The sequence below is a fragment of the Pezoporus wallicus genome, unplaced genomic scaffold, assembly GCF_028554395.1.
Source record: "Pezoporus wallicus isolate ANWC-B61680 ecotype Strahan unplaced genomic scaffold, APGP_CSIRO_Pwel_v1 contig_8108, whole genome shotgun sequence".
In the NCBI taxonomy this organism is placed as follows: domain Eukaryota; kingdom Metazoa; phylum Chordata; class Aves; order Psittaciformes; family Psittacidae; genus Pezoporus; species Pezoporus wallicus.
In genome coordinates, this window is record NW_026638088.1 from 23,238 (window position 1) to 35,056 (window position 11,819).

An 11,819-nucleotide genomic window follows, 5' to 3' on the forward strand; every position below is an offset into this window, starting at 1 on the left:
CTTGCTTTAAAACACGGACTGGCTGCAGCCCAGATCCCTTCCTCTGCATGGTCCTGCTCTGCTCCACTGCGGCTGGTTCACAAACGATGGCAAGGCTCACATATGGCTCTGGTTAAAAGAAACGAGCAGCGAGCCCTGTAAGAGGGGCTGGGGGAGAAACTTGAGCTTTGGAGATTAAATTTCAGCATCCTCAGGTGCAGATAATTTTACTGTATTTGTGCATGGTGCAGAAACTGAGGAAGAGTGAAATGGAAATGCTTTCTTTGGAGTTGTCTCAAGCCAGCCTCCATCACCTAAGCAGGAGTGTTCACAGCTGAACAGCTTTCTAATGCCCCGTGCACTACCTGTGTCTCAAACTGCAGCTTATTTCTGCAGTCCCAGAGAGAATGCAGAAGAAATGAGAGAGTCAGCATTTAATTCAAAGTAATCCTAAATGCTAATGCAGAAGCACAGAAGACCCTGGATGTTGGCCGTACCAGTAAGTATAATGGATAAGGTTGTTGCATTTGGGTTTAGACTTAACTGTTTGTCATTCTCTTGTCGTTTTCGGGAGGTGAGAAGAATTTCTTGTCTCATTTACTAGGCAGAAGCCAGTCTACTTGAAAATAGACATGTTTATTTCCAGGTTCTGCAGGACAAGGGGTAAGGCAGCAAAAGGGTCAGTAAAACACACTGCTCAGAACAAAGAGCTCTGCTTTACCCTGGCCAGCAGCAGAGCCAAGCAGTGAAACAGCAGCTGCTTAATCCCAGGCAGGAATGTGACTGCATCCACCCTGCTGCAAGAAGCAGGAATCTCCCTAGCTCACTGCTGTTAAACCCCAGCAACTACAGCCCACCTCCAAGGCAATCCATGACTTTCCACAGGTAAGGAAGTGCATTCCCACTGCTGTTGCTTCAGCTGCAGCCGGTGTTTGGCACTGCTGCAGGTTTGTTTCAAAACCACACGCAGCCCATCACAGAGGAGCCCCTCTGCAAGCCAGCTGGATGCTGGTTTAAACAACTCATCCCCTCTTGTAAACCCTTCACTCTCCTGTACTGCTTTCCTGGAAGACCCCCCCTGGGCCAAGCTTATTTCTCCCCTCAGTTGTGCAAGGCAGTCTGGTTCAAGCAGGAGTTTGCAGTCTGGGATAACAAACAGCGGCCTCCTGCAAAGGATTCCTCTTGTTTCACTCTTGCTCACTACAGTCGATGCACCTTCTTGCCAGAGAAGTACTTGTTAGAGTAAGGAGAACCCTTTACAAACACCAAGACTGTTGGAGTCCCAGCTTTTACAAAGTACCTGCAAAGATTAAAAGGAATCCTTTGGCTTCCTTGTAGCTGGCCAAGTGTCATGCAAAGTGAGTGACTTCCACCCAGCTCAATCGAGCCTGATCTCCCAAAGGCCAGTGACAAGCTTTTGTGCTCATTAGTGGAGCCTGTTGGAGCCAGGGCTACCCACATCCAAGGAGGAGTGTTTTATGAATCAATTCTTCTCCCAACAGCTACTTCTAATTAAACCAGATGTTACTCTCCCTCTGCAAAGAGGCTGCTTTTGCAACTACCCTTACAGACTGAAATCTAAGGGTTTATGCATGCTGTGGAGCTTTATGGAGCGACAGCTCAGACACAGCCTGCAGCAGAGGACCTAGAGCTCTGCTCCCACTGTAACAGACCAAGCCAGTTGTGCAGCAGGCTTCCTCCAGCTAGCTACAAGGTGGTGCAAGTTAACAGCACAGCCTTTACAGCAACTTCTTGGCTGCAAAAACAGCAAATTCTTCTCTCTAAATAAGTGCACAACACTTTAAAAGTCAGTGAAGCTGTGCTGCGTGCCGTGTTGGGGGCTGCTCACACAGCATTATTAACAGTGAGAGCATTGTTAACCTTCAATACACTCTCTTTATATGCTGCTGCTATTTTTTTCCCTAAAGTAGTACTGTGTAGATGGGATCTGAAACAGCCCTTTTGTGCTGCTGCTTGTGTGTAGCCCAACTTCCCTTCCCATCTCCATCCAATCCTGGAATGCGTTATCCTTGTTTTGGGGGAACAAAATATGTCGGATGCTAAAGCCAGGCACAAAATCCATGCAGTCCTATTGCTTTATGCCTTCAAGAGTTAGGACTAATAAATCAGAGAAGATTAGGACTATTGGGAGTCCAAGATTTAGGACTGTTAAATGAGAGGACAAGCTGCACTTGGAGCCCAAAGCTCATGCATTTTGCTCTCTCTGGACACAAACAGGCACAGCCTCACCTCTCGTGCTGCAGCACTTGTAGCAACGTGTGCTCTGGGTTCAGCTCATACATTTCTTCTCTTTCTGCATCTTCAAAATAGAGCTGAAAAACATTTTGGAGGGTTATGAAATACCTAAGGCACATGAAAGCAAACTATAAAGTTGCTGGAAACCCAGTAACAACACAGCACGTATCAACTAGAGGTTTATCAAACTTCTGTAGCTTGGACCAAGTGTGTCAGATGCAAACTTCAACACAGAAACTGGTTTGTGTGAGTTCCAAGTCTTCCCTGTATAAATCAGCTTAAATCCTTACAACAGTGGCAGCAGGAGGGCTCTTCCTGTGCTCCACAGAGAAGCAATGCAAATCTACGGGCTGCTCTTTATCACGTCAAATGCAGCAATGGTATGAGCTAAACAGATATTTGAACAAAACAAAGTAGATTTAAGAGATCCTAATCCAGCAAGTGTGCCTTAGACTGTACATATGATACCAAAGTGGAAGAGTTAGGATTGGAAAGGACCTTAACATCATCCAGTTCCAACCCCTCTGCCACGGGCAGGGACGCCTCGCACTAGACCATGTCGCCCAAGGCTCTGTCCAACCTGACCTTGAACACTGCATCATCTTGATGGGATTAAGTGCTTAAGCACCTCCAGTTCTGAAAATAACCTGGGTTTTTAACAGTATTTTCTCATTGGTATGGAGCAACTTCACAACACAGTTTACAAAACAGGCAGTGCACCAGCTTGATGGTCTCAATCTTCATTATCACTATAAACATGGGAATCTAAGCAGTATCCATAAATACCTTCTATCGAATACAACATAAGTGGAAGACAAAAGAACTTTCATTTTCATGAATGAATTCTGTGTCCATGTCAGCACACCTGGAAAACGTCTGAGTTTATAAAGCAAATGTAGCTCTCCAGATCCTTATTTCACATCCGTGTATGGTAAACAGATAACAATGCCATTGCTCTCATACCCTCAAAGCTGTGTGTTTGTGTACAACACAAAACACACCAGAACAACCTTGAAACAGAAGGAAAGTCAAACTCCTCACCTCGAGATTGCTGGGAAGGTATTTTCTTTCTACGTCCCAAGGAGGTAACTCAGCAAACATCACCATTAAATGATCAATAAACCTAAAAGCCAAAACACACTTGGCTAGCTTAGACAAAGCATTCAGCTTCAATAATGTGTACAGTTGCATTTGAAGGATGGTAGAAATACATTAGCAGATTAGACAATAGATTGAAAGCAAGTTTAGATCAGTAACAGTTTCTCCCCTTCCAGCTCACTGCTTTCCCAGTGAGACCAAGGCCGTGCTATTGCATTCACACTTGAGCAGTGCAACAACAAATTATTTCCAACTCTTCATTTTCACACAGAAAAAGATGTCAAACACCCTGAATTTTGTCCAAAATCGATTCTCCTTCTACATGGTCCCATCAGCACCACACTTCACCAGATGAGAGTGCTGAGAATACACCTGCGTGTCAGAGGCTTGTTTAGTTTGGTGCTTCAGGAGTGCTGGTGGCCAGTTTGTTCCCATTTTTGCTTCCTTTGGTCACTCAAAGATGTAGTGAACACTACCATGTAAGAACCACACTTTACTAACCTGCTTGCACTGGAATTTTAAGTCCTAGACTTAGTAGATGTGAGGAATACGAATCTCCCTGCAGAGAATAAAACCCCCAAACTACAAATTCCATGTTTGTTTAACACTGCAAGCTCAGAAACTGAAGTTAACATCAAGACAAGCGGAAGTCCCACCTTACCAGTCACTTGTTTATAGTCTGAAAGGGCTACAGCACTTCAGAGCCTGCTTTCAGCCTGCTGAAAGCCCTGGGGAAAACTGTGGGATCACTGGTGGTTACAAGAGATCCCTTTTGGTAGCTCTTTGTAAGATTTAATTCTTTCTGAGACCCAGTATTATATTAGAGGGCTTCAAAACAGCACCTTAACAAACCTCGGGCATGCAGATGGGTCACAAGTGTTATTGCACTGCTCTCAGCTTGCACCGCAAACCTGTTTATCACACTGGCTTAATATGCTGTATTTCTTGGAGCTATAAATTGAGCTCATTTTAGCACTGAGATTTTGCCCATCATATTTTAAAGCTCGTTTGTAAATCACAGAATATTCAGGCTGGAAAGGACCTCAGGAGCTCATCTAGTGCCACCTCCTGCTCCAATGCAGGGTCAGCTATGAGATTGGAAATCTGGAACTACTTCATTAGCATGGCAGTGTTTCACTTGCTGTCTGTTCTCATCTATTCAAACATCTCCCTGCAAGAGTGCTGCTGACAGTGCATTTACCTGGAGTTCTCATGGAAAGCCACAGTGAAGTCTGTTTGCTCGTGCTCAGGGTACAGAAAGAGGACAGGCCAGTTCAGGTTGCCATCAGCATCTAAGTGCACCTTTGCCCCTGTGGCGTTGTCAGACTGGAACCCATCTAAGGATATCTCAGCCAGGCCATCTGATATTTCCTCTTCTTCATTTGAAGGCTCAAGAACCAGCTTGATATTTCTTTCCTGGAGGGGAGGGGAGGAAAGACAAGAGAACTCCCCAAACAACCAAACACCAAACGTGGTGGGGAGAATAAGAGTATGGTGGGGAGAATAAGAGCAAAACAGCAGTCAGGAAAAAGGACAAATTGTGCTATTCTAGTTAACAAATCAGCTCTTAAACATGCTATCAAAAGCTTTCCTACAGTATCAGACTCGAGTGACTGGTATTCCCAGTAGAATCCAGAACCTCAGCCAGACACCCAGGCTCCTCTTAAAACGGATGAGAGGTGAGGATCCAGAGAGCCTGCATGCTGAGAGGACAGCCTGAGATAACATGGGGAAAGGGATTCATCTAAATCCTGTTCTTTGGGGTCTCTCAGGTATAACTTCAGGGTGCAACTACATGCACCAGCTCCCAGAACACCCATTCTTCCAGAGAACTGAAGAAAGCTCCCTCCTGTCTTTGGAAAGACAACCGCAGAGCAGGAGATCTGACTTTATATAATAACCCCAAATATTTACACATAGCCCACACTTTTGCTGAGGAAGGAGATGGTCCAGGATTGATTCCTTTCTCTACCCTACCAGATGCTTATCTTCTATCCTTCCACTGAAGTAATGACCATCAACAGCAAAGAAAGCAAGGTTCACTGAGCCAGTGTGATGCTACAGCCCAGCAGCCAGAACACTCTCTTGGGTGCTCAGTCCATCTCCTAACACTGGGTTTGTATTTTGCATTAGTTGTTACCTGAAATATGGCAACCTGGGAGCTGGGGCTTGAGCCACAGAGATAAGGAGAATCGTGTTTTTAACTCAGTTTTTGGCTCTAGACCTCAAAAGCCTGTGTACAAGAGTAACATCTTAGAGACAAGACAGCTCTTAAAACACCCAAACCAAACCACACAAAACCACTCCCCCTCACCGACCCACCTTTATTGCTGCAAGCAAAATTTCCTTTTCACACTGTTCCTTCTTCTCCATCACCTTTGCTTTCCTTGCATCCCGCTCCTGAGCTCGCTACATGGAAGAAAAGGTTGCACCATGGTCACACACAGCAAGTCAATGCCCATCACTGCTCTACCCTGCAGTGGAGAAATCAGCTCAGAACTCCAGAAGGGTCCCCTCTGGCTCTTTCCCCTACACATCTCAACACACACAATATGGAACCACCACTCAGTTTTATCTGGGGATATTAAACTACACAGAAACTGGTTTGGAGCACTCTTCAACCAAGGATCCCAAAGTGCTGTTTGACACAAAGCAGGTGACAAGCACTGTAGGCACCAGTCTGCTTTCATATTTACCTTTAATCTGTCAGCTTTAGCTCTCACTTCCAGAAGCTTTTTCTCTTTTGAATCTATTTGCAAGCCCTTCTCACACCATGCTATAGCTTCAGAGAAATTCTTTAGTTCCATGTGACAGAGGGCTCCTGGAATGATTTAAGATTTTAAGTTTCTAGTCTAGGAGTCAGTACACAACTACTATACAAAGTGGTGCTTATAGACAGCATCAGCCCTGGTGCTTTCAAGAGGCACACACAGCAGCACGTGTGTGTGTCATGTTTGACTGTAGGCTTCCAGCAGGTCAGCTGAGAATAACATCTAACGTATTTCAGTAGTTCTTGCATCATTTGCTTATTTACTCACAGAAATCAGCAGAATGATGCTAGAAGTGCCCGTTACAAGCAAAATGATATCGTTATAATTAATATTTCAGTATTTGTCTCATAAGGAAAAATAAAGTGGCAATTTCCATGGAGTGAGAAACGCTGGGGGAGTGGAAATAATCAAAGCCCAAAAACTAGAGCTGTGGAAAGCAGCAAAAGTTATGCTGTACTCTATAGAAACAGGCCCAATGCCTCTGGCAGATATAGAAGCTGAAGTGCAAAGAGCAAAAGGACAGTGTTTTGGCTGAAAACCCAAAGCAAAACGCAGAGCTCTGATTTGGGGAGACACAGCAATAATAACACAAGATATCCCTTACAGTAACTGCTTCGCTTTTCTGAAATGAATACTGTCCTGAAACAGTATGATGTTCACTCACAATAATTTAAGGTTATTTAACACAGAGACATGCACTGAAACAAAGCAACATCTAAAAGTCTATTCCAGGGCTTCAAAGGGTAAGAGCATCATGCTTAAAGCTAACATGTGCAAAGCTGCGTGGAAACTATGTTCCTTGCCCTCCATGCTTAAACTCTTACCTCTTATGACTGCTTTGAGGTGGGTGGGCTTTAGTTTTGTTGCTTGGATGGCATCATTGAGAGCAGAACGGTAGTTACCTACAAAGCAAAAGGAACTGCTCAGAACCTTCCACTGACACGTAAAATCTACCCAGATCCCCAAATGATAAAATAGCTCATGTGGAGACTCTGTAATTCACTGGTTCTACAATCACTGTGAGGAGAGTGAAGAAAGGAAGAGCAAACAAAGAGCAAGAAGCGAAAGGACAGGACTCCATCATTCAGGGAAGAGGTAAGTAACATGACTGTGAGCAAACCACCTCCCAGCTGCAACACCCAACAGCACTGAAAGGCCAAGAACACCTTCCCTTCTGCACAGATGCTGTTGGTAGGTTGGGTGGTAACTCGAGGAGGACACGACCAGAAAAGGAGGAATACAATGTGCTGCTTAAAACAGATTTCTGGGGTCAGAGCATCCTCCTGCAGCTCCAATCACCCTGTGAATGTGTTCGGCATCAGCCCTACCAGAAGGGATGCGATACCGGACCTACTGGTCACCAACAATCAGCGCCACCAACACTGGAAGCAGCCAGGACTGCAGTGACCATGCCCTGATGGGGTCTGCAGTCCCTAGGGACATGGGGAAGCAGCCTGGCCTGAGGCAGGCAGGCATGTGCCCCGTTACCCAGGTAGAACTGCGCAGCCCCTCTGTTTGTGTGCAGCACCGCGTTCATCTCCGGGTCCTCGCACTTCTTCTTCAGCCCCTCGGTGTAGGCGATGACAGCTTTCTGGTACTCCTTCTCCCTGAAGTACTCGTTCCCTTCGTTCCGGTACATCCTGGCCAGCTCTGCAGGGAGCAAAGAGCGGGGACAGGGCTTGAATGGAGCCCGCAGCGCCTCAGGGCACCCGGAGCCCCGCGGAGCCCCGCTGCGCACCTGCGGGGCCCTGCTCCTCGTCGAACAGGAGGGACTGCAGGCACGCCAGGTCCGGCTGCCGCGCCGCGTCGATCTCGGCCGGGCACTGCTTCATGAACATGGGGATGGCCTCCAGCTCCTGCGGGACACACACACACACACCGGGGCATCAGCACCGTCCTGGTCCGGATCCCGCTGCCCCGGCCCCGCCGCCTCACCTGCTCCCACGTGTCGGGGTGCAAACCGCCCCGGTACCGCGGACCCGAGCCGTCCGCCCCACCGCGCTCCGCCATGATGCTGCCGCTACGGCCCGCCCCGCGCCGGCCGAGAGATCCGCCTCTGGCCCGGCCCTCAGCCCCGGCTCCAGCCCCGGCAAACCCGGCCTCCAGCATCCTCAGCCCCGGTCTCTCCGCCTGGGGAAATAAGGAAGCTCGGGAGGGATCTTATCGCTCCGACAGGAGGATGCTGCTAGGAGGTGGGGATCGGTCTCTTCAAGTGACAAGCGACAGGACAAGGGGAAACGGCCTCATGCTGCCCCAGGGCAGGTTTAGATGGAGATGAGGAGCAATTCCTTCCCCAAAGGCTGCCCGGGGCAGTGCTGGAGTCACCGTCCCTGGAAGTGCTCACAAACTGAGTAGCCGAGGCCCTCAGTGCCATGGGTTAGTGGTGGCCTTGGCAGTGCTGGGATAATGGTTGGACTTGAGGAGCTTAAAGGTCTTTTCCAACCTGGTTGGCTCTGATTTCACCAGGCGCACGCTGCAGCGGGCACATACAGCCAGGATATCACTGCTTTGCGGGGCAGCGTGACTTACAGCTCATAGGGAACAATGTGGCCTGGACATTTTTATCCCCAGGCTCTGTAGGTCCCCAGACTTCATGTTTCCTTGGTGTTTTGTTTCTTGTGGTATTCTTATCATCATCATTATTATCATTTGGTTGGTTGTGTTTAACCTGTCAAAGATTCTCTACCACTCCGAGGCTGCATCCCCAAACCCACACCATCCCCACACAAGCCCAGTGGACCCAGGTTGTCTCACCAGCCAGCCAGACTGGGATGCAGTCCCTGACACCACTCTCCCCCTCAATTCCTGCACATCTGCAGCACTACTGCGTTCTCAAACTGAACAAGGCTCTGGAGCTCACTATTTTGCTTTAATTAAGATTAACCTCCACCTTCATAGAACCTGCGTGTCTCCAAAGACACAAACAGAGGAAAGGTGCCTTCCTTCCTCTCCCTCTTAAAATCCTTCATGCTGAGAACTTGGTGCCTAAAGAGGAGGGAAGCCCTCCTGTCTGCCTTAGCCAGCACTCACACAGCCACACGTGCTGGTTAAAGCAGCTCAAGCACCTGCAGCCAAGAGAGAGAAATGTCCCCAGCCCCACTGGGGAACATGGGCTGACCCCAGCTCAACCTGGTTGCAGGACACTGTGGCTGGCTCCGATGTGAGCTGGATTCAGCTCCATGCACCCAGAGCCAGACAACCTGCTGCGTGTCCTTGCAAAGGAACCAGAGCCATTCAGAGAGACCTCATGAAGCAACGCTGAGACATTCAGAGACGGGGATTTAAGGGACTTGCACTTTACTCAGCAACTCAGTGACACCTTCCTTGCTGAGGAACAAAACCTCACCGGAGCTCTGATTCCAGACCTCAAAGACCGGTGGGTCCTCGCAAACCCTCTTCCCCGCTATGACCACGAAGGGATAACCCAGCTTGTTGGCATCCTTCAGCCTCTTGCCGATGGTCAGCTGTGTCCTGTCATCCAGCACCGAGTCCCCAGCGAGGTGCGGCAGCGCTTCGGCCACGTCGTCGTACACCCGCTCCAGCAGCGCGGCGCCCTCCTCCTCCTCCTCCCTGCTGCCCCTCTTGGGGGGGATGAAGCAGAGCTGGTAGGGAGCGATGAGGCTCGGCCATCGGATGCTGTCCTCCGTGGAGAGCACCTCGATGGAGGCCGCCAGGATGCGAGTGATGCCCAGGCCATAGCAACCCATTTCTGCCAGCAAGGGCTTGTTCTCTGGGGAGTAGAAGACAGCGTCGAAGACCGAAGAGTACTTGGTGCCCAGGTAAAACGTGTGCCCCACTTCGATCCCTCTGGTCTGGGTGAGCTTCCCCCCGCACGTGGGGCACGACGTCTGCTCCCCGTTTAACGTCTCCACGTTGGCCGCAAAATGTCCTTCGGGGCACAGCACCAGCCTGTCCTCGCCGATGTCCGCCGGCACCTGGAACTCATGGGACATGGAGCCACCGATGCTGCCCGTGGCCGCCTGCACTTTGACGAAGGGCAGGCCCAGGCGGCCGAGGAGGCTGCCGTAGGCACCGCACACCTCGCGGTAGGTGCTCCGAGCCGCCTCCTCGCAGGCGTCGAAGGTGTACATGTCCTTCATGTAGAACTCCCTGCTCCGCAGCAAGCCGAACCGCGGCTTGGGCTCATCCCGGAACTTCCTGCTCACCTGGTAGAGCCGCAGCGGGAGCTGCTTGTGGGTCAGGCCGCTCTGAGCGGCCACCAGCTCCGTCACCACCTCCTCGTGTGTGGGGCCCAGGCAGTAGCTCTTGCCGTGCCGGTCGCAGAGCCGGAACAGCTCCCGGCCCATCCGCTCCCAACGCCCGCTAGCACGCCACAGCTCGGCGGGGCTCAGGCTCGGCATGCTCAGCTTCTGCCCCGCCACCTCCCGCATCTCCTCGTCCACCACCTTCACCAGCTTCTCCATGGCGCGCACGCCGGCCGGCAGGTAATGGAAGCAGCCGGGGCCGGACGGGTGGATGAGCCCCGCTTGCAGCATCAGCCGCTGGCTGCGGCAGGCGGGTTCCCCGTCCGCCAAGGCCTCGCCGCCCGCCTGCAGGTTGCGGGGCTGGAAGAGCCGCGACAGCAGCAGCCGCCGGGCCCGCGGCGGAGCCGGGCCGCGCCATTGCCGCACCGCGGAGCCCATGGCGGGCCGCCGGCGGGGGGCGCCCTCTCACGTGGAGGGGGGAATCCCGTCCGCCGCCGCCCGGAAGGCGGAAGCGAGCGGGTGAAGCTCTATGGTTCCGACGGGTTGGCGGCGGGCGCCACCTGCCGGGCGGGCGGGCGGGCGGCAGGAGCGTGTGTGTGCCCCCCGCCGTCGGGTACCACTCGCAGCAGCATCCCGATGGATGCGCCGAGATCCTGCAGCCGGGCTGCAGCGGGGGAACGGGGTTGTCCTCGGCTGCGGTGCAGACCGGCCCCGGGGGATGCTGCCGCTCCAGGGAGAACGCTGCTGGGGTTTAGTGGCCCCTGAGCATCACAGCTCTGCTGTCCTGCGGCTGGGATGTGGTGGAGGCAGGGGACACCCCAGGCTCCCTCCTGCCCTGCTGGGATGGGAGGTGGAGGTTCAGATGGGCCTCAGCAGGCAGCCAGCCAGCCGTGGGCAGGGGATGGAGGTGGACAGGCATTGGCAGCAGGGGCAGCAGCAGGGTTCACACAGGGATTTGTCTATTGCTTGTTTTAATTAACAAGGTTTTAGAAAACTGAGAAGGGCTGGGAGCTCATGGGAGAGGCTTTGCTGCCACCCCAATGACTCGGAGGGACCGTGACCTCTCCTCCATCCTGCTTTTGGAAGAGTCAACCTTCATCATCTCCAGTCATACCTCCAGCAGCAGCTTCCTCGGCTCCATCCTTCCCAATCAATCATGGCTTTGGAGAGCCGGATCACCTGCAGTGTGTGGTTGCAGCAGACCACCCCCAGCTCCTGCTCCAGGCCCTGCAGTGGGAATTTCTCCTCATCTTTCTGATGCTCCACCTCCTGCATCAGCGTTTCTGCCTTCAGCCTCGCCTGACCAAGGAGCACAGGCAGTGTCTCCAGGAGGCACTGCAGGCTCTCAGTGGAGCCTGCTTGAAGCAGCTTTTCAGCCACACAGGTGTTTGCCCAGGAAAGCTACAGTTTGGATGGGGTATCAGACTCCATGGCTTTGTGCAGGAGTTTCATCCACCAGGAACAGTTCTTGCACAGTGTCCCTCATGTAATAGCAATAAATAATAAATGG

The 11,819-nt window shown here is 51.2% G+C and overlaps 2 protein-coding genes across 3 annotated transcripts; both read right to left on the reverse strand.

Annotated features, from left to right (window-relative positions):
* Nucleotides 1-395: 395 nt before the first annotated feature.
* Nucleotides 396-9,583, reverse strand: TTC4 (tetratricopeptide repeat domain 4). Of its 2 annotated transcripts, none has more exons than XM_057409242.1 (10): nucleotides 9,451-9,583; nucleotides 7,843-7,960; nucleotides 7,593-7,754; nucleotides 6,929-7,006; nucleotides 6,030-6,154; nucleotides 5,656-5,742; nucleotides 4,535-4,749; nucleotides 3,277-3,358; nucleotides 2,230-2,312; nucleotides 396-1,279 (listed from the first exon to the last, which is right to left on the reverse strand). In XM_057409242.1, exons 2-10 carry the CDS (start codon nucleotides 7,940-7,942, stop codon nucleotides 1,180-1,182), a joined length of 1,032 nt encoding a protein of 343 aa, XP_057265225.1. In that variant the 5' UTR covers nucleotides 7,943-7,960; nucleotides 9,451-9,583; the 3' UTR covers nucleotides 396-1,179. The 2 variants fall into 2 exon arrangements, with proteins under 2 accessions (XP_057265225.1, XP_057265224.1); XM_057409241.1 differs by lacking the exon at nucleotides 9,451-9,583 and adding an exon at nucleotides 8,040-8,166.
* On the reverse strand, nucleotides 9,385-10,771 carry PARS2 (prolyl-tRNA synthetase 2, mitochondrial). The gene has a single exon (XM_057409239.1). It carries the CDS (start codon nucleotides 10,745-10,747, stop codon nucleotides 9,386-9,388), a length of 1,362 nt encoding a protein of 453 aa, XP_057265222.1. The 5' UTR covers nucleotides 10,748-10,771; the 3' UTR covers nucleotide 9,385.
* Between the last annotated feature and the right edge of the window lie 1,048 nt (nucleotides 10,772-11,819).